Source organism: Vavraia culicis (assembly GCF_000192795.1).
Source record: "Vavraia culicis subsp. floridensis unplaced genomic scaffold supercont1.15, whole genome shotgun sequence".
In the NCBI taxonomy this organism is placed as follows: domain Eukaryota; kingdom Fungi; phylum Microsporidia; family Pleistophoridae; genus Vavraia; species Vavraia culicis.
In genome coordinates this window covers 1-20,785 of record NW_007360618.1, presented here as the reverse complement: position 1 = coordinate 20,785, position 20,785 = coordinate 1, and the positions used below count along the sequence as shown (strand labels likewise).

The 20,785-nt window shown below is 37.0% G+C and overlaps 11 protein-coding genes across 11 annotated transcripts; 5 read left to right on the top strand and 6 right to left on the bottom strand.

The window, feature by feature from the left end:
• Window positions 1–1,570: 1,570 nt before the first annotated feature.
• Window positions 1,571–2,362, top strand: VCUG_01061 (uncharacterized protein). The gene has a single exon (XM_008075890.1). The coding sequence runs from the start codon at window positions 1,576–1,578 to the stop codon at window positions 2,341–2,343; it is 768 nt and encodes a 255-aa protein (XP_008074081.1). The 5' UTR covers window positions 1,571–1,575; the 3' UTR covers window positions 2,344–2,362.
• A 323-nt stretch (window positions 2,363–2,685) lies between these two features.
• On the bottom strand, window positions 2,686–3,633 carry VCUG_01060 (uncharacterized protein; the record flags this gene model as incomplete). Its single annotated transcript, XM_008075889.1, has 1 exon — window positions 2,686–3,633. One exon carries the CDS (start codon window positions 3,631–3,633, stop codon window positions 2,695–2,697), a length of 939 nt encoding a protein of 312 aa, XP_008074080.1. The 3' UTR covers window positions 2,686–2,694.
• An 887-nt stretch (window positions 3,634–4,520) lies between these two features.
• Window positions 4,521–5,611, top strand: VCUG_01059 (uncharacterized protein; the record flags this gene model as incomplete). Its single annotated transcript, XM_008075888.1, has 1 exon — window positions 4,521–5,611. The coding sequence occupies one exon, from the start codon at window positions 4,521–4,523 to the stop codon at window positions 5,451–5,453; it is 933 nt and encodes a 310-aa protein (XP_008074079.1). The 3' UTR covers window positions 5,454–5,611.
• Window positions 5,612–7,123: 1,512 nt separating this feature from the next.
• Window positions 7,124–7,359, bottom strand: VCUG_01058 (uncharacterized protein; the record flags this gene model as incomplete). Its single annotated transcript, XM_008075887.1, has 1 exon — window positions 7,124–7,359. One exon carries the CDS (start codon window positions 7,357–7,359, stop codon window positions 7,150–7,152), a length of 210 nt encoding a protein of 69 aa, XP_008074078.1. The 3' UTR covers window positions 7,124–7,149.
• Window positions 7,360–7,878: 519 nt separating this feature from the next.
• Window positions 7,879–8,224, top strand: VCUG_01057 (uncharacterized protein; the record flags this gene model as incomplete). Its single annotated transcript, XM_008075886.1, has 1 exon — window positions 7,879–8,224. One exon carries the CDS (start codon window positions 7,879–7,881, stop codon window positions 8,149–8,151), a length of 273 nt encoding a protein of 90 aa, XP_008074077.1. The 3' UTR covers window positions 8,152–8,224.
• A 468-nt stretch (window positions 8,225–8,692) lies between these two features.
• On the bottom strand, window positions 8,693–9,855 carry VCUG_01056 (uncharacterized protein). Its single transcript, XM_008075885.1, has one exon. The coding sequence runs from the start codon at window positions 9,834–9,836 to the stop codon at window positions 8,700–8,702; it is 1,137 nt and encodes a 378-aa protein (XP_008074076.1). The 5' UTR covers window positions 9,837–9,855; the 3' UTR covers window positions 8,693–8,699.
• Window positions 9,856–10,350: 495 nt separating this feature from the next.
• VCUG_01055 (uncharacterized protein) lies at window positions 10,351–12,745 on the bottom strand (the record flags this gene model as incomplete). The annotated part of the gene is made up of 1 exon (XM_008075884.1): window positions 10,351–12,745. The coding sequence occupies one exon, from the start codon at window positions 12,743–12,745 to the stop codon at window positions 10,388–10,390; it is 2,358 nt and encodes a 785-aa protein (XP_008074075.1). The 3' UTR covers window positions 10,351–10,387.
• Window positions 12,746–13,159: 414 nt separating this feature from the next.
• Window positions 13,160–14,185, top strand: VCUG_01054 (uncharacterized protein; the record flags this gene model as incomplete). The annotated part of the gene is made up of 1 exon (XM_008075883.1): window positions 13,160–14,185. One exon carries the CDS (start codon window positions 13,160–13,162, stop codon window positions 14,183–14,185), a length of 1,026 nt encoding a protein of 341 aa, XP_008074074.1.
• A 701-nt stretch (window positions 14,186–14,886) lies between these two features.
• VCUG_01053 (uncharacterized protein) lies at window positions 14,887–16,226 on the bottom strand. Its single transcript, XM_008075882.1, has one exon. The coding sequence runs from the start codon at window positions 16,209–16,211 to the stop codon at window positions 14,940–14,942; it is 1,272 nt and encodes a 423-aa protein (XP_008074073.1). The 5' UTR covers window positions 16,212–16,226; the 3' UTR covers window positions 14,887–14,939.
• A 2,002-nt stretch (window positions 16,227–18,228) lies between these two features.
• Window positions 18,229–18,555, top strand: VCUG_01052 (uncharacterized protein; the record flags this gene model as incomplete). Its single annotated transcript, XM_008075881.1, has 1 exon — window positions 18,229–18,555. The coding sequence occupies one exon, from the start codon at window positions 18,229–18,231 to the stop codon at window positions 18,553–18,555; it is 327 nt and encodes a 108-aa protein (XP_008074072.1).
• Window positions 18,483–18,968, bottom strand: VCUG_01051 (uncharacterized protein; the record flags this gene model as incomplete). Its single annotated transcript, XM_008075880.1, has 1 exon — window positions 18,483–18,968. The coding sequence occupies one exon, from the start codon at window positions 18,966–18,968 to the stop codon at window positions 18,483–18,485; it is 486 nt and encodes a 161-aa protein (XP_008074071.1).
• Between the last annotated feature and the right edge of the window lie 1,817 nt (window positions 18,969–20,785).

The window sequence follows — 20,785 nt, the reverse complement described above, 5'->3', positions numbered from 1 at the left end:
AAACAGTTTTGTACCATTTTTCTTTTTTTTACCTCCGAAAAATTTTGGAGACTACCATTTTTTCGATGCGATCAGCTGCACGAATGCAAGCCAATAGTGTGTGGTGTAACAGCACTGGCAAACAAACCAGAACTGGTCATTCTTGAGAACTAGTGTTTTCGTCATCAAGAACGTACTTTGTAGACCAAAGTTTGTTTTCGTGCTAGGCTAAAGATGGTTTGTGATTGTTAATTGGTTAGCATCTCAAATAAACGACCAGCTATATCATTGCTGAGTGATGCGCTGCACGGTGTTATTTGCGCGTATAACAGTCTATGACATATTTGTGATACAGCATCATCACTCGTACTGCTTCAACTCAATAATTTCTATCTAAGTATTACCAATTGTAGTGGATGATACATTTTTGATAGTGTAGGGTGTTTCAAACATGAAGGATTGGAGAACTGCAGTATTGCGGTGAACTGGTCAGCTCGGTAAAAGCAGCGTGCAGAATCTTTTGTTCCACAAAATGTACTAGTTACGCAAAATTTCACAGTATAATGATTATTTTATTTTTAAAGAGAAAGATTAAATCAAATTACGTATGTTGCAGGTATTTCGCTTCGTTATAAACTTTTCTCTTCACACACTTACGGCTAGAACACCATGCGCGATGATAAACGATAACCTTAAACATACAGCAGATAAAAATTATTCTGAATAGAACCACGTATGAATGCTCGTAATATTTGCACATAGAAAGTGAAAATTGCTTAGAAAATGAGTGTCTCAAACTGAGTAATTCAATGCTAAACGATTTTGTACGTTCTGGTCTTGTGTTTATTCTTTATATCGTATTTTTAGTATGAAATACTTTTTTGAACCGAGTTTATTCATTAAAAAATTGACCAATCAGCTTTCGAATTATCTATTTATTTATCGACATGAAATAGTAAAATCGTGAAATATCACACGCGTTATTATTATGGAACTGCTTATCAGGTACTGATGACCTGCAAAGCTTGTATTTGATAAACGCATCGTGTGCTAATTGCAATCATTTTATACTTTCAATACTCGGCTAGACGATCATTTTGATTTGATCGCAAACAGAATACTGCAAATTAGTTCGTTATACGGCTAACAATCCAAATATTTCATTTTAGAAATGTTTATGTTGCTGCAGCGATCATTTTGATAAATAACCCGTACAATGATTTAATTTGTTATTTTCTGAACCGCGAGTTATAACACTTATGCTGTTATTTATGCGATATTTCTTTACTTTTGGTTTCCCGCGGTTGTTGCTGCCACCAGTTTGATTGCTACAATATATCTTTCGACACAGAAGGTCCGCTAGTGTCTAAAATTTACCGTGACATTTGTTAAGTCTTGATCGTATTTAAGTCAACACAACAAATAAGCGAATATATACGAATTAAAACAATTTTTGAGCTGAGTGTTGAGCGATTATTGTTGCGGTTTTATATCGTATGCACTGCAAGGTGGGAAGAACTGGCAGTGATGATTTGTGAGGCGGGCTTATTTTGATCTAATGGTGCATTTAAAAATAAACAGTGTAATAAACAAAGCATGTCTTTCCTATGGCTATTCATTCTTCCTATTCTCACCGTAGATAACAATCAGATCAAGCATTTGCTAGAAAAACTGTGTAACACCACAAGATTCTCTTCAACGAGTATAAATTTAAACGAAACTTGTGCATATGATGGATTTCACACCACCCACAACGACCCCATACCTGTTCCGATATCACTTCCCGCAAATCCGCACGTTAACACAAACTACCTGGAAGGCTCTGCGATATGGAAAGCAATTTATGATGTAAGAAAGGACACAACGCATACAAGACTGGTCAATGGCATGCATTTCAGCACATTCGTCTACATATGTAAAAACTATCACGATCAAGGTGACAACACGTACTTGCCGAATAAAAAACTGTTCCAGGAAAAATATTCAAAAGAAAAACATGAGGACTTCCTGTTGCTGCGCGAGAGCATGCTCAAAACTATCGGATTCTGTAACTTAAACTCCTTAGGTCTTCGTAGGGAGGAACTAAAGCTGCTGGAATCGATCAAGAAGAGCCTTGAAAATGCATCACTGGTAAAACTGGATGAGAAAAGAGTTGATGACATGCAGAAATGTTTACAGATACTAAACTGTGTGAACTGTGCACGATGTAAATTGTGGGGAAAGTTGAAGTTCATTGGGCTGATGTGCGCAATCAAACTGCAAAACCGGTGGGACAAAATCGATTTTGATGAATTTGTGTGCTTTGTGAATTTCACTAATCACTTGGTTGTTGCCCAAGATACGGTGGAGAATGAATTCAAATAAACGTAGAATTGCTGGCACAGGTGGTTTCTAGCTTGTTTAATTTTATATTTGCGCTGTTTTATCTTTTTTTGTTGCACTTTGTGTACAAATGGAACGTTGCATTCATTGCTGTGCATACGTTAATCTGAGTGTTTTCTACTGCAAGGCTATAAAAAAGTGGTTAATGAACTGAAAGTGTGGGTAATTCACCATTCAGAACTCATAAATGATCAGTACTGATGCATAGGGCAATTGCCCTACGTAAAAACCCTCACTAAGTTTGCCTGTTCCAAAGATTAAAAAAATACTGTTAATCGAGCTAGTATGAAAATGATGCTAGTTATTAACTATAAAAATGCTTTATTGGGAACATTACACACATTTCGTAAGTAATTTTCGTTTTTCCTTGTAGTAATCGAATCTGTGCACCAGCTTTTTGAGATGATCAAAGTTACCGCCATCAAACCCACCAAAAATTTCCACAAAAATGTCCCTTCTAATCCTGCGGTAACTTTTTCTCTGTTCCGGTTTAATGAGCAAGCTGAGATAATAATTCCGTATCTTTTTGTCCATGAGATCGCAAATACCAAAAACGATGTTTTTATCGTATTTATTGCAACCGCTCAGCTCACGCACTTTGGCATTCAATGTTATCGTGAGTGTTTTAATGGCCTCCTCCATCTTCTGATTTATTTTTATCAACACGTCTGTGCTCAACGATGGTCCATTCAGAGACACGATATCGTGTGAAATATCGTAGAATGATTTGCCCGTGTACGTAGCTTCCAGCAAAACGTATTCTTCGATCAAGCCATCAATATCCAACACCGATCCTAGCACTTTGTTGGCTGCGCCGCTGATTCCCATTTTACTCGTTTCATTTACATCCGCAGCAGTGTTTCTCTCCTTAAAATATTCTTGCATTTCGCCAATGATCCTTTTTCTTTCATCTAAATAAAACTTGAGCACCTTCTCTGTGAATTGCTCTGCAAATGCAATGTTAGCCATATTATTCGCCGCCACATCCTCACTCTTGCTCATTTGTTCTTTCATTGCTTTTCTCCTGAGTCGCTGCTCATACTTTTTGAGTGTTTGTGCCGTGGTCTCTCTCAGTTTGCCGCTATATACGAAAAAGTTCCTTAGATCTGCCTCTATATACACAGGAGCGTCCTCATTGTCCATATGCTCGATCAGAGGATCCTCATAATCGTATGTATCGGTAGTAGACCGTCTTTTCTTGCGTTTTGGTCTCTCTATCACTATCTCGGTGGAGCACGAAAAGTCAAGTGGCTGGTTGTAAATTATTTTCATGGATGAAAGTTTTTGTTTGGAGTTGAACGGTAGAAAAGTAAAACAGAGCACCGTTCGCGTTTGATCTGTCGCGTCATTAGACAAAAGCACGTAACTATGATCAATTTTAGCAGACTAGAAAGGTGTTTGTTTGAATGGTGTTGAGTGTGAGGTGGTAAATTAAATACATTTTTAGAAAAAAAGGACCCATTACTTCACCGTGCTTGTTATAGTAGCATGTGCTAAGTTGAAAGACAAGTACTTAATTGTAGATTAAAATATATTTTTGGAATGTAGATTATTTTTGCGCACTTTTTATGGAACAGCACGTGAACTGAAGGCGGGTTTGCGGGGTAGATAACAGAATTTTCGCTTCTGAAACGAACAGAGTTCGTTATGGTTAAATCTTATGGTAAAAAACACTTGGACAACGAATTCTTAGCAAGAAATCAAGGTCTACAATTAAACAAAAGACCATAAAGCGGTAATATGTGAACGATGTATAATAGCCGTTAATATTTAAAACATTACTATAGCAATGTTGAGGGTGTTACCATAATACTCACCTATTCAGTCTCGTTCCATTTTTTTGCAAAACTATTTGCTAGATGTACATTTTACAATTTTTTTGCATTTTTATCCTGATTAATAACCATACATCGTGTAGTATCCTATTATTTGCACAAAAGGACGCTTGACTTGCTAACGCAGACCAAGATTATGGGCAAATCTTGCTCCTATTTCTTCACATCTAATAATTCGCTTATAACCGGTCTACACACTCATATTGCATTCTTACAAAAAGAATACGCACAATGGTTCTACCAAACGCCCTTCTCCCATTCTCATCACTTACAGCTCAGATTTATTCCACAAATCAATTTCTTTTTGATTTGCTAGCCCTTTTGATGGAATCAAGAACATGCTGGATTTGTTTGCGCACGGATAGTACAGATGATAAAGAGGAAGATGAAATATTGGGACGGTCATCATCTGATGAGTGGATACGTCCCTGTCACTGCAGAGGTAGCATAAAGTGGGTGCATTCCAAATGTTTTTACAAATACGTAATGAACCAAACGAAATCGAAGCTAAGATGCATATTCTGCCAGACAAGGTATAACATAATCATACGAGATTTTCTTTTCATACACATTTTTGAGTTCCTGAACAGCTTTTTTATGAATGTCATACTTGCATTCTCCTTCCTTTTTCTTGTTATATCTCTATACCTGATTTTATTCGTGTATGGCCTGAGCGTTATGCTGGCGGCCACAGGATTGGACACCACGAAGTCGTTGTTTTACAAGGTTGAGAACGATGTGTTCCTATTTGACTATATCGGAATAGCACGGGCACTTCTAGGCATACCGCTCCTGCCGCTCTCCATTTTGTACAGCAATTTCAAGACATATTCCTTTCTATCGCACATTATACCTGTAATTATCATCATTGATATTCCCAAGCTGTCCATCAGCAACGTTCTGTTCTCTTCGCTCCCCATCCTCTACTTTCTGTACCGGGTGGTCATAAATTACATCAAAGAAAAAGTAAGTGATACTTCAGACGGGTCCAGGCATGATGAGGACAGCAGAACAGAAATAATCTTCAACGATTTTAACATACCTGTGAAGGACGTAGGTATTGCGTTGCTTACGCCATATGTTGCGGCCATCGTAGGATTTTCTGTGCGTAGAAAGGCTTCCTACTCAGGCACATTGCTAGGAGGTGCTATGGTAACTTTTGCGGTTGATTTCTGCAACATTCTGTATCGTTACTTCATAAAGAAACGCGCCGAGGGCTTGCGCGTCATAGAACCGGTGTTGGACAGCGAGGAATAGCATTTGTGCTTACGGCTGCAAGCAGTTGAATGGCAGGCTGGCACGGTGTACTAACTCTTGAAACAGTAATAAAAGTTGATAATAGTGATACTTATACTAACGATTTCTGGTCTTGGTATATCTGACCGGATGGTTTATCTTTTTATTGCAGTTTGCTGCGTTTTAATTTAGATGTACGCTGAGCAGGCGGTTCTATTTATCAAAATTGTACACGACAGTGGACATACCGTTTAGCATGATTGAACAAAAAACCGGAGAAATGCCGAATAAGTGCATTTTCAGTAAAAAGGATAAAAACTACGCAGTATCTCATTCTGCATCATTTTACAAATATTGGTTCATAATACCTCGTAACAGTTGAACAAATGCTGAATGACGTATCTTGCACCTTCCAGGCTCGGTGCATTGTCTTACACAATACCAAGCACTGTATAAGCCGCTGATACCCATCGATGCGCCACCAATACGATCGCAATAAATCGTGGAGTATCAATAACAGCACCATGCACAACCAAAGAACCGTGAAAGTGAATGAACAATAAATTTAACTTGCTACTTCAGTTATTAGAACACTCCTCTGGTTGCCGCTACAGCGGCAACAACCCCTTTTTGAATAAATTTCTGTTTTATACGCGACAGATCCAATTAGGACGTTCTTCATGCTGAGATTAAAACCGAGCAAGAAGATTTTTGCTATTTTGCGGTAAAAAATACGTTTTGAGTGTAGGAAATACGGATTTTGTTATTAGGTATCACCCCTTCCACAAATGGAATCAAAAAATAAATATGCGTGTTACTCAACATGCTTTACCATATGATACCATCATAACAACACCTACGAATCTTTCATTATGTTGCTTTTTATGATTTTTAACTGTTCCTCCATCTCTTTTATCCTAAGCTTGAGCTTCTTTTCATCAAAAGGTAACAAAATCATGGGGGTAAGTGCAGTGAGAACGTTTTATTCTGGAAGGACACCGTATCAGCAATTCTAAACCAAGGGCTGAATTTTCATTTTTAATCTGTTGAATTGGTCTAAGAATCTTATGGGCACCATATTGTTGTGATAATGCATCTCTTTTTCCTGTCACAAGATGTTCAAAAGCACCTATACCACATATTAAGTTTGTTCAACACCTTCATAACTATCAGCACCGTAACAAATGCATCTGTTTGATTGCTTGGAAGGACAGTATGTTTATTGCTCAGGTCAATAGCACTTGAACAGCTACGATTTATTACGATTATTGCCAAGAATACCGATGTATTGTGGATATTTCCACCTTTATAGCTTGAGATTATTGATTGAGATTTTTATCTTTAAAAGGCTACGACAGCATGTGCATTACCATACATTTTGGTGCCAGGGATGCAGCTCATAACAAAAATAAGTAAATTTTGAGTTCCTTACGATTCATGGCCAAGTGGAGCAGGTTTTCTTGAAACTGCCTTCAGCTTTAAATGCTTAACAAATGGACTGGCTTAAAGGTTTTTGTTCTCCTGAGATAGAACCGAAAATAAATAAACCTTTCATCAACTCCATGCCACAGAACCTCCTACATTCTTGATCTATCATCCCGCAAACTATAATTTATCCATATACAGTGTTATTCATCAATACATGAAAAATTGCCATCAACAATTCACACAATAACCCATGAATCAATAAATGTCCTTTTAACTACTAAAATGTTTACTACTTAAACAAATACACACTTTCCACACAATTCCCTTTCACTATCACATTGCTATATTCCATATTTGTTTCATCCACAACATCTGTCATGTTTAAATTAAGAAAAGCATCGGTTGATTTGAGTGTACCGATGAAGTGTCTGTTTAGCGGCAGGTTAACTTTTATTTTTTGGTTGATCATGAGCGATACATCCGGTAGGGCTGATCTCATGGGTACGAATTAAAAACAAGGGATTAAGCGCGGTAAGGTGGGTCCATGCACAGGGAGAATCTTTTCGCTTACACGAACTGTAAAGACGAGGATCGTAAAACATGATAAATATACGCTTGTTATACGGATAGAGTGTGAGATGTTTGATATCTGTGGGCGGTATATGGTGGAACTCAGATGAACCAAAAGTTCATCCTCATGGCAGAGAGATTACATCCCCTACGGTCAAAAGTACGAGAAAGTATCTTGTAGATGGTTTAGTTTCTTAATATATAATGAATGTGCTTTGATTTTACTGTTACCTAAGGAGCCCGATCCTAGCAGACCAGAAAAGTGTCTTGTTGGGTGTTGCAGTGTGAGGAGATAAATAAATGAATTTCAACAAAAACACCATTTTATTGGAAAGGATGCTTTTAACATAAATTTGCGCTGTGGATTAGAACAAATTCGTTCTTAGTTTTTCTAAAGCTGCTTACTTGTCCATTCATTTTTAGTTTACCGTAAATTTTTATTCCCCTTATGTTCTGCAAATGTGGTACATACTTTTCGGGTGACTCAATCTGCACTGTGTGCAAATCAAGACCCGTCAAGAAATCAATAACATATGAAAAGTACTACACGCTCAAACCAAAGGTGAACACGGATGATAGAGGTGCAATGATTGCGCAGGTTTGTGCTAAGTGTGGCAGTGAGAAGATGTACTATAAGGCGGTGCAACTACGCAGTGCTGATGAGGGGCAGACCATCTTCTACGAATGTAAATGCGGGTATAAAATGACAGTTCATTCGTGAAGTGGTGAAGGGATCCTTTGGCTGAATACAACTGCCAGATGATTTATCAGGGTACACAATATATAAAATTTTGATTATTGATACAATCACTGATTTTTATATGTTTTTGTAGTTTTTAGGATTACTAGACATTTTTACGAATTACCGTGTTGTTTATTGCTCGGCACAGATTGCCGTTTATGGCTGGTTATCAGTTTCATAACGAGTAGTAAATTGTTGGATAGCGATCTTTTGTGTGGCATTGCGTACCATCGTATGCAGATAGATATTCAAGAATCGAAGTTACTGGGTGTGCTTGTACAAAATGAGCGAGTGCTAGCAGGAGATGAATCAAAATAGCTCGGCCTTTGATCCGTGCCAATTTGCCCTTCATCAATTTGATTGCCCCAGTGTACCCAAAATTGTTCTCTGGAAATCAGAATCATGCGTTATTACGTGAATTGCCGGCAAAGGGAATATTAAAAAATAAAGAGCATCAATTATTACGACTAGCTTTACAAATCGTACCGGTTCTGTAAAGGCAATACAGAAAGTTGTAAAATATGGACTTAACATTTTTTATTCTTAACTTCCTCATTTGAAATGGTAAAGCACTTGATGTGCAGGATATCACAAATCTCATTGGAAATACACCAAGCGATCAGGCAGCTGCTTATAAGTGAAATGACGAACAGGCCATAAAGGTAGATATTTCGGTACGTGAAATACACACCGAATACGAATAAAGTGACTGATGGCCAAGCTATAGGAATCTCGCTTCGTGTTAGATGGGCGTAATTCATCTCAAGCACTAGTATGAAAAAGTTGAGAGCCTCTGTCAACAGCAGAACATAGTAATTGAAAGTATTCTTGATCTGCCTCAAATAAATGTAGAAGCATATGTAAAATATCGATGGTACGAGCATGTGAAGCAAAATGGTAAGCTTGTCACCGGTTTTCATGTTTCTGATGGATGAAATGGCGCCACATATAGGAACCACTATGACAAAGAAGAACCCCAGAAGCGAAATATTTGAAACGTACGAACTCAGATCATACTGTAACACCCATGACCAGCATGACGGCTTAAAAACAGCGGATATCAAGAAAACAAGGATACCCGACAGGATTCCTTCAGTCGGTCCGTTGACATGGCCCAACACAAATGCATGCGTGAAATATTCTTCAAAGCCTACGAAGTAGAAAACATGTTTGGAAGATGCCAAAAACAGAAAGGATTCCAGTGATCGGCCCAGTCCCATCGCAGACGCGAACATTATCACCGACAAAGTGGCCACCACAGAATCTATTCCATGGTCAAAAAGCTGTCCGAGCGGCGATCCGCTTTTTGTCCTGCGGGCCTGCTTTCCGTCCACAGCATCAAACATCATGTATATGAAGAGACACAAAGCGTTGTTGTAATAAACGAATGAGGGCGCAACACCGAGCATCTCGTAATCGTAGTAAACATTAAGCAAGCATGCAAAAACAATGAATAGAAAACCAAATACTGTGATTAAATTGGGCGCAAGCCATGCAGGAAATAAATTGACAGCACGCTCCCACAGCCTGTTCAGCACGTAGTTACTTAGTATCGACTTGTCCACCGCAACATACTTATAATTTCGTAGGTTGGTGATGCGATCTTCTCGTTCTTCCACCGGAATGCCTCGTAGATTAGCATAGTAAATTTTTTGGCTTGACATTTCTTACTGTGAACTTTTGAGATTATTCTAGGGGCGATTGTTTTTTGTTTTTGTAAAATTTGTTAAAATTGACAAAGCTAGTTCTTGATTTGTTGTATTTTGTAGACTGGTAAAATATTGAAAATTTGGTACTAAGAATGCTAGTCAACAAGAATTTCTCGCACTATATTCCACGAATTAGTAAACTCAGATTTAAGAATTAATAAGAACAAAAATAGCCCATGATTGATGTAGAAATTGATATAAATGCGAGACGAAGAGAATAGATAGTGCTAAAACACACCTGGCAGCTGCTTCAAATATTGTTAGCAAAAATGAATGCTTATTCGTACACAAATATTTACAAATGGTGCATCATTTTTACGTACGCAGCGTAATTTCGGTATAATTCGTGACAACCAAAAGAACAGCATCAAATGTTTATCGTTTGGTTGTACTAATAACATTGGTTAGAAAATAGATACAATGTTACACGGTAGAATGTTCCAGTAATTCTCGAGAAGTGAACACAAAAGATTGTATAAATAATTTTATTGTCCATTTCTTGTAGCCTAACGGTCGCTAACTTTATCCTTTTTGTTACTAAGTTTGAAAAAATTTTCGAACTTAAGTAATGTGGACGGTTGCACCCCGCAACAATTCACCATGTAGAATGAGTTCGTGTACTGCAACCTTTCATAAAGTATCAAATCGACTTCTTTCTTAAATAGACTGCTCGATGGATGCACTTTGAGCTTTTCATTTTCGTTAAAAATGCACAGATAGAAATCTTTATGTCTTTTCGCTATATTGAGCAGGTATCCTTCACAAAAGGACAAAACCACCTTCTCATAGCTGCAATTTTTCGCTATCTTATTGATTTTAGTCTTATCGCTATCCTTTCCAAACATTCGCTTCAACTGGCCAAAAATTTGGTTCGCTTCTATCAAAGACTGCCGTTTTATGTAATACATCCTGCAGAAGTCCTGCGAAAAATTCTGTTGGAGCGCCATCACAAACAGCTTCAGATAACTGATGTGATCACCGATATTTTTCGAGTTGCTCTCCATGACATCGCTGATGCTCTTTCTCTTGTCTGAATCCTCGTAAAATAACTTCTTGATACTCAGCACCGAACATATTATGGCAACTTCGTTGAAAACATCATATTCTATCGCTTTAAGTAAAGTCTTCGACATTTCTACCTTTAGCGGTATTCTGTGCACATCTTCTCCCAGTTTCGTGATTTTCCCGTCCACATTGATACATCCAAGCTTGAGCAGCTTCACCATCGACATTTTGAACAGTTTTATTCTCTGATAGCCCAGTATTCTCATGCATAACGTGAAGTCCAGCTCAGATTTCATAAATTTTAGAAGCAGGTGTGAGATATCACTATTGACAATTTCTGGATCGAGATCGTCTTCCATTATGTCGTACTCACTGCTAGTGTACATTCTAAAAACGAAGCCGGGGGCCACACGACCAACGCGTCCGGCTCTTTGGTTCGCTTGTGACTTAGAAATTCGCACAATCTCCAAAGACTCTGCGCTTCCCCTCAAGAATTGTTTTTTGACAAGACCGCTATCAATCACATAAGTTAAATCGTTCACAGTAATACTCGATTCTGCAATATTAGTTGACAATATTATTTTTCTGCTCTCACTCTTTTCGAATATGCTCATTTGTTCCTTGTAGGACACAGATGCACATAATTTTATCACCTTGGGAATTTTCACTGTGGTATTCCGGATCTGCCGCTCAATCTCCAAAATTTCACCTATACCGGGCAGAAACACCAAAATATCACCGCTATCGGTTTCATTGCAAATCATGCTAATGGTTTCACACACATTCTTGACAAGTGCTACAGTGGACTTCTCCAGGTAGTATATCGTGTTGGTGAAAGGCCGTATCGGCACCTGTACCAAACCAGCCTTGAAAACATCTGTTAGCAGTTTTGAATTGATTGTTGCACTCATCAACACAAGCTTGGATAGATTGTTGCACAAAAAGTACGAAATAATAAAGTCGTAGTCCATTTTTCTTTCATGGAACTCATCAATAATTATCACATCGTAGCTTTTTATGTCGCCGCTTAGACATTCAAGAGTTAGAATTCCATCTGTAACGAAAAGCACGCGCGTATTATCGCTATAATTACTATCAAAACGAACTTTATAACCAATCAAAGTACCCACCTTGACACACAGCTCTTCTGATACTCGCCGGGCTATGTTAATTGCAGCCATTCTCCGTGGCAACGATATTATTATCTTGTTGTAATACTTTAGCAGCATTTTTGGCACTTGTGTTGTTTTTCCACAACCCGTTTCGCCTTCAACAATTGTAATCTTGTTTCTTCGTATTCTCTCAATAATTTCATTCTCGTACGTATGTATCGGCAGCTTATTCTTGATTCTATGCTTTATACCCTCATCTATTGCTAACTCATTCATATTTTCCACTTTTTGTGCGTCGATCAGCATTTTCTCCGTTGTTTCCTTCAGAACTCGCAGCTTCTCATTGAAGCCTGCGTATTCGCTTGCATCAGCCATGAACTCTAGAGTTTTTCCATTAAAATCGGCATCTACATCGATAACTTCAATTTCATCAACTTTAACATCGTCTTTGCGAACATTTTGTTCTATTTCGTTTTTTTTTTCGCTGTCTTTGTTGCTTTTTTTCCCACCCTTCTTTTTACTTCCTTTTGTTGGAACGTTTACGTTCGTATTTTCGTTCATTTCCTTTGTAATTTTCAAGAGAACATTAAAGATCTGAACCGATATTTTTTTGCTGACAATATTTTCTATTTCCAAAAACTCCCTTTGCTTCAAAAGGCTGATTACTTTCTCTCTCGTATTCTTGCTCAAATTCTTTAAATGTGGCTCCAACATTTTAATTTGGTCGTCACTGAAATCTAAGAACATTTCGCAGGGCTTTAGAAACCAAAAAAATAATAAATGGGCATCCAGATGATCACCAGAGGCAGAATGCAGACACAATAATCATACCATTTTCTGTGATCAATGACTGCTATGACAATGTACCCATTAATGGCTCAAGAATAGACGGCTATGGCAAGGCATTGTTGCTGCTCTTTGCCCTGCGAAAAAGTGTTTAGTTGGATCACACATATTTCTACCCAGCATCAGAGCACTGTCGCTCAGAAATTTCATCGAAATGGGATAACGTTGATGTCTTCTTCGACTCTTCACCAACAGAAATGAAAAAGAGTTAATCATGATAAAAACGAGAAATTTGCTTGTTAAGAACAATCTTAGCGTGTTTAAAAAGTTTTAGCTTGTCATTATCGTATAAATAATTTATTTAGGCCATCCACCATGAAGAAATATCTGCTCAACTATTTGAACATCGTTCATAACCATGTTGATACAGCGGATTACGATGTTTTCGCTGACGAATGTATAAAATACATAGGAAATCACAGAAAATACATTTTATTGGTTTTGAAAAGTTTGAGTGAGTTCAAAGATGACAATTTGCTATGTATGAGTTACAAAATAATAAGAGAAGTGAATAGTGACCAATCCATTGATGTGTGCGATGAGGTATTGCAAAAGCACATACAAAATACGAATTTAAAGGACTCTGTCATCTTATACCTAGCTACCACGAATAAAAACATCTGCAAAGTGGATATAATGGAGACTTTTTATGATAAGTACGAGTTCAACATCGAATATTGCTTGATTTTCAACAATAGTTGTTATAAGGATGATTTTATAGATTTTTTGGAGTCACAACGACCGGAATTCGTAGAAAGAAAATTATATGCTATGATTTACACATGTCGTTTTTATAACGTATGGGAATATGTGGAAGATTTTGGATCAGAAGATAAATTTAGAAGTTTGTTGGTCTGTAACCTGTTTAATTTGCTGGTCGAGAAGGTCCAGCAGGCCATGAATCAGCTCGAAGGAGATTCGTGTAAGCGAAAAATCCAATCATTTTTTAGGAACGAATTTTGCATTAAGGATGCGTTTTGTTACCGATGTGAGAAGTTTATCTTATGCATTTCCAAAACATCTTTTTTCATAGACATGGTAGGCAATACAAGGCTGAATGTGCAATCGATAAATAATTTTTTTGTAAATTTTAAGAAATTTATGAGAAAGAAGGACATGGTGGATGAATGGATAAGAGACGGTAACCGGGAGCGAGTACGGAGTGCTTTATCAGGATACGTAAGTAACGATGAAGGTTTTACACTACCAGACGAAGTTAACTTCCGAGAAGCGGGTGAGCCTAGACAAATATTTGTTGCTGAAAAAGAAACAGAAATAAATTTTGATCATCTATTTGATAACAACTGCTTGAAGTTGCCCGCAGACTGCACCGAGCCTTGACATATCTTTACCTTCTAAAATCTATTTTGAGGTGTCCGCAAAGTACGTTCACAATAAATGCAGCTAAGAAACAATCTCTATTCTACACAAACAAAATATTATTAATCAGCCATGTACTCACATGGACTATGTAGCAGTTCTGATCAACATTTTATCCCGTTTGTCCCAACACCGAAACATAGACCTACGCATCTTGCTATCACGTTCGTTTCAGAGATACCATCGTCGTAAATATGGAACTCATAACAGCACACCTATTATGTAAGGTATTTCATTTTGCGGTTTATTTGATAAGTAGAATATTATCGAAGAGTGGATAGGTTGCAAAATAAATGTGCTACCTGGTAAAACAGAGTGTTCAAACAACATATCGACATAGATTAAATTTTAATACATCATTATCACATGATGTTGTGAGTGATTCACCACAATACAAGAGCATTTCTTCGCCCATTGGACTAGATTGATCGCAACGGCAGCTAAACCATCTCTTCTCCTTATTTCAACGTTAGCGAAGTATTTCTCCTAAACAACAGAGATAAAATAACACGCCGATAATAAACGTTCTGCAATTGGAAGAATTATTCATTGGTAGAGAGCATGCATTTACGGTGACATGTCCATAAAAGGTGATCAATCATCAAATGATCAAAAGTAACTAATCCAGCAGAAAACAGCAAAACAGTGGTATCGATCTGAACTCAGCGATAAAGGATTTAATAAATGTCTTTGGTGATTAAAAGAGAAAAGAGGTCTACTTACGAGCATTATTTCCCTTCCTGTTTTTTCCTGAAAAAGATGGTGGTACATACGATTCCTCTTTATAAATATTGAGCTGTGCCGGCTTCTCTAAATACTGAAAACCTGCAGTATTTCCGATCCAATCCGCACAAACTAAATTATTGAAGTGTTTCTCGTTGACTTTTCTCCCAAAATAATCATAAATTACTATTTTGTTATCGACTTTCAGTGCATTTGTTATTGCAACCAAAAAGTACGACCCGCACGGCGACCAATTGACCACCGAAGCTCCAAGCATTTTCAAACTGCTGACTAAGAAACATGTTTGTGCATCATATATTTCAATCATTCCGCTCAGATTGTCGAATCCGGCAAAGCATACGATGTTTTCATGTCTGTTATAGTAAATTCTGTTGCGTATTCCCTTCGGAAACCTCTTAATTTCCTTTCGGCTATAATCATATATGCTCACAACAGATGGTTGACTGCTGTGACAAACAGCATATCCTCCTTTGACAAATGTAAAGTAGTTCGGCGATGCCACATCGAGCGTATGGTACCTTTTGGAATGGAAATCAAACAGCGTCAGCTCCTTTGCACCAAAGTAACTGCCAACCTCGGTTTTTATTGTGCAGAGCAACACAAAATTGCCTTTCGCGCTGCTCTTGACGTCTATCGCATCGACCTTGTCCAGAAAAAGTTCGAAAATTTTTTGCTGATTCTTGTATATCGTGAAGAAGCCATTTTCGTCCAAAACAACCACCACGCTGCCGTACACATAGAAATCCTTGACATTTTTGTGAGACTCCTCGCACGAAAATTTGGAATTGACTGCCTTAAAAATTCTCAACTCTTTATTACTACGGGCCAGCAGATACTGATCGCTCATTTTAAAGTCGAAAATATCGCTGAGGGTGAACACAATGCCAGTCGCACATTTGTCATCCTCATTTTCCTCCGTCGAACCAAGGACTGTGTTATTATTTTCTTTCACACTCCTCGCACACATTGTCCCGGGTGCCATGATGTTTAATACTTTGCTTTGCAGCAATACTCCGATAAACCTGCAATTATCATCAATTTCCATTTTTTTAACTCTTTCCATCGCAACGTTTCTCAACTCTACTTCCTTTTCCAAATCATACGCGATGAGATGTGTTCCAGTGTAATAACAGAGAATATTGTTTTTGATATTGTACTGCAAGCAAGAAAATACTCTGGGCATCGAACTAAACACATCCAGTATAAGACCGTCCTCGCATTGTGCGACTATTTGCGGCTTCATATTTTTTGAGCAAGGGTTCCTTTTGTAGTTCACGAATGATAAATTTTTAAATAGCAAATTCTAACTCGTGCTTGGTCCAGTCACCGGTTCGTGAAACAGTTAAACCTTAAAAACGACAAATTGTTACTCACCTCTCAGTTAAATAACCTATTAAAGGTAAGCTTGTGCAATACATGGCACGTTATAGTGAGAAGTATGAATCACATGTCGTGACATCCGCGTATTGAAATTTATTTGATATGAGTAATAACGTGTTTCAAGCATGAAAACATGTTGAACTGAATCCGTAACCGCATTTCATTGAGCAAAAAACACGTTCACTTTAACATTTGTAATGAATTAGATCTTTTCGAAGAAAATTAAATGGATTAATCATTTAGAATATTGAGTTACATAACAAAAATTTCGTGACACCATAATTGTAGGTAGAACTGCAGGATGTAATTCAATTAAGAAATCGTTACGCTTTAGTATAAGGATTGGTTTCATCGATAAAATTGAGCGCTAAGGAGTGAGGAAACGTAGACAGATGGAATACCTTATCATTTACCTGAAAATAATGTTTTATTGAGATATACATGCAAATTATTTTTCCTGCTTCGGGAGAATAAACTGGGGATTGTATACGTCCTTGATGTCTTACGGAGAAACACAGACCTTAATGCCGGGTCGGAAGAAAAGGATGGATCAATCTAATGCCTAACTGATACAAAAAGGGCAAATGACATGTTAATTATTGCACAGTAATAAATAAAAATGTTTACATCTCTTTCTTCTGCTCTGCACGTGTTATACCAAAATGATGCTTTATTCGAGATATTTTGGTAACGAATACGTTACAGAATATATGAGAAAAGCCAGTATCATTTGTCTAAATCATGTTTTAACTACGCTCGGTTTTACATGTTTTCTACCAACCGTAACTAGAATAGCATTTGTCTGTTGACTAGGAATAATAATTCCGCCTCATCAACAAAGTATATCACTGCGCATCTTCTGTCTTCAACAGTATTCTGTATGCTGTTTCAATCTTGTCCTGTAAATAAGGAGAACCTTTGTTCGGTGCCAAATTTCGAGCATGCATATTTTTATAGGCTTTTTCAACTTCATTTCTAGTGCAATCACTATTTATATTTAAAATATCACGTGCCTGGTTCCCATCCATGATGGAATGATTCCAGTATAACTCTCTGAGTGTTTTCCTTAGAGCTATGCAAAAGGCTCTCGCAATTTCATTAAGCATCGATAGGGGTTAGAAAATCCATCGTCATATACTTTTGATCTAACAAAGTGGTAAGCTAAGCAATCGCTTACAAATAATGTAAATAATCATTTATCATACTTGTTGTTAATAAAATTATGCATGTGTTCGTTTTGTTTTGCAATTACAACTTGATTTTCAAATATTCAAAGCAAAATTTATAGTTTACAGGCACAAAGTACCATTTTAAACCACTAATTCTTGCAGTGAACACAGTTGGTAAATCGCGATTATATTGTAGAGAAGAGGCAATACAGACATAATATTTCGAAAGTATGCTGGCAGCCGTTGAAAAATGATAGCCGAAAACTTTAGAAATGATAGCTGCTCACAATATCTATTTTTTTAGCGAATCAGCATTTGACTGGTGTTGCTTAATGATGTCAACTATAGAAGCAGGCTACCTCATTATCGATGTAACTCCACAAAGCTAGAGATGAGATCAAATGCGCAACCAACGGTAGGTTCTTTGTAGTTAAGAATAAGCACAAAAACAACCACACAACACTATTCCTTAGTGTATTTTTTAGATCTCCGGCAAAAACTAAACTAAATTTTAGAGCATTTTGAAACTAAACTAAAAATTTTTTGTTACTTTCGTACTCAAATTAACGAAGAAGAGACGAATACGTTTCAATAGCTGTGGCATGTCATTACTAAACGTAGGCTCTTCATTAAATCGATTCATCTAAGTTAATTTGCTAAAAACGAACGCGTTTGCTAAGAATAGGAAACAATATGTGATTGTTAACGACGATGATCATCAAAAATTGGTTGTTTATCCGGTATGGGGGATTGTACAAAAAATGCTGCATCCAATTACCAGGCAACGAATTGAACTGTCGTTTGACAAGTCGATGTCATCGCATTAAGGAACTATTACGGTGTAATGGAGAGATCAAACATCCCTCCTGTATGATATCGTCTATCATGATCAACAAAGTACAGTATTTAGATATAAAGGGAGACGAACAATGCTGCGCCATGTGGTCTAATAATTTTATTTTGTTCTATATTTTGGTAAGTTGTATAACATCATCCACCTCTCTGGAGAGATTTGTCAGTATAAATTCGCCTTCCTGAAGATCGCTAGTCCATAAATAGGCGTGAACAATGTATCCAACTTTTTCCTCGACTTTAAGTAAATCAATATTTAGGTCGCCCCTGTGGTACTTGTATCCATCCAAAGTGAGCTCATCCCCACGCGTGTAATCCATTTCCTGCATAAAAGTATTTACATCGTAACATTCTATTATATCCATGACATTAATTCTGCAGGCTGTAACGCTTCGGTTTCTATTGTGATCAGGTTCGGACTTGTTTATGAGCTTCTTGTGTTTCACATCATGAACAATAGTATGTCCGCCTTTTCTGTAGAATTGCCGGTAAATATGCAGTTCCTTCCTTTTAAATTTCAAATCCATAAGTTTGTCATGGAGCATTGCAATTTCTTTGGTATAGGAGTACAAGGCACATTCCAACAGTGGATCGGACATGACTAAGGGATAAAAAGAATTTGTGCCAAAAACAAAAAAGAAACAGCGCGTATCTAATCGCATACGCAAATGACATGAACATGTTTTCCAGTTACGGTTTGAATGTTAGCGAATAAACTGGTCTGTGCTAAACTTTTCCTTATCTCACGATGTTACTGACAAATTGAAGATTTTTTAACGGAAATATATTTATCTATCTCCTCACACAATCAAATTATAGGGTTTTACAAACAAATTCTTATATTCAAAGCTTGGTGCCCATCCTCGGTGTAAAATCAACAGTTTTTAATGAACAGCTCTTTCAACTTTGTGAACCAAATCCTAATTCAAGAGGTTCCTGTAATAACATGTTAAATTATGGATCTGTACTTATTATGATCTGCTTAGACTTATGAGCTTTAAATCATCATGTATTATGACATATAATTGCACTAAGATAGTGGATTAAGATTCCAAATAATTTATATCCCATACATAAAATATGAATCGGTTAAATTGCATCGTAGATTCTATCCTAAACGCTCCTTTTTCATATAATACGCATTTAATTCCTAATATCACACGGTTTACTCAATATTCACTAAACAGGACCTCTCAATGTGATTGCACCACCTAACGTTAGCCTTTGTTATCAATGGTCTGTTTTGTACAGCCTAGTGCCAGAACCGTGTAATAAAATCCTAAGGTCTTATGAAAGAGCACCGGAACCGGTAGTTAATGCAACTCTTGTTCAAAAATTACGCTTAATGTTTTTTCTTAAAAGTCATTTAAATATCTTTTTATACCAAAAAATCTAAAAAAACATTTTTCTGGTCCATTAAACCGATTGTGGTTATTGGCTCTCAGCGCAATGGGAAAATGGGGCGCCATTACACACACCTTCATTACAATAAAAAGCTATTTTGCAACCGTAACAGTAATATTAACATGCCAACCATAAATTGTGCGACACTTCCTCTCACAGGCACTCTAGGAACTTTTCTTCTCAGATCTGCAGATAAATGTGATTCTTGGTAACCTAACACTCAGTCAAGGAAACGTACTCAATACTCAACCTATTGTTACTATTCTCAGAAGAGATGCTAGGCGATTTCTCTCTTATACTTTTCACAGAACAACCATTTTCTCCTGTATATCCGTATACAGTCAGGCAGTAGACAAACATGAATGTGCCAACATGTATTTATTAATGCAGCTCATCAATTTCTGGATTAACAACAATCATTCATATGAATAAAAAGACAACTCGAAAGATGACTGTCTGGTTCTGTGAAACAGAAAATATAACCCTTCGAGAAAAATATAAATGCTTGTTTCATGTATTCGCACTGGATGAAGAGTCTAAAGTTGTTGTACAACTCATTCTTTCTTCGATGCACTTAGTCATCATTTACAAACAATATTTTCATTCTATTTTTGTTATTCAACCCCTAATATTTAGTTGGCTGTTTTTATGAACACCACCACGTCTAATCAAAATGCATGGAATAAATAACATATCTGCACTTTTAACTTTTGTTTGATGTCCTCAACATTGTAACAAATTATGATAGCATTCACAGTATATTTTGATGATTGACCAGAAAAAGAATAAAATACAAAGAAATGGATGTAAAAGTGAGTTTTTGGTCGATGTAACAGAACGCAATATCACAATCAAATTGACATTTTTGTGAACAGTTTGTAAGTTCTTATCGTTGACTAACGTTCATTTTTCTGGAAGAATCAAAACTATAAATAAGTTGAGAAGTCGATGCATCATGTATCCATATTTTGACAATACACCGACTGAAAAGTTTTTGATGGAAAAAACACAA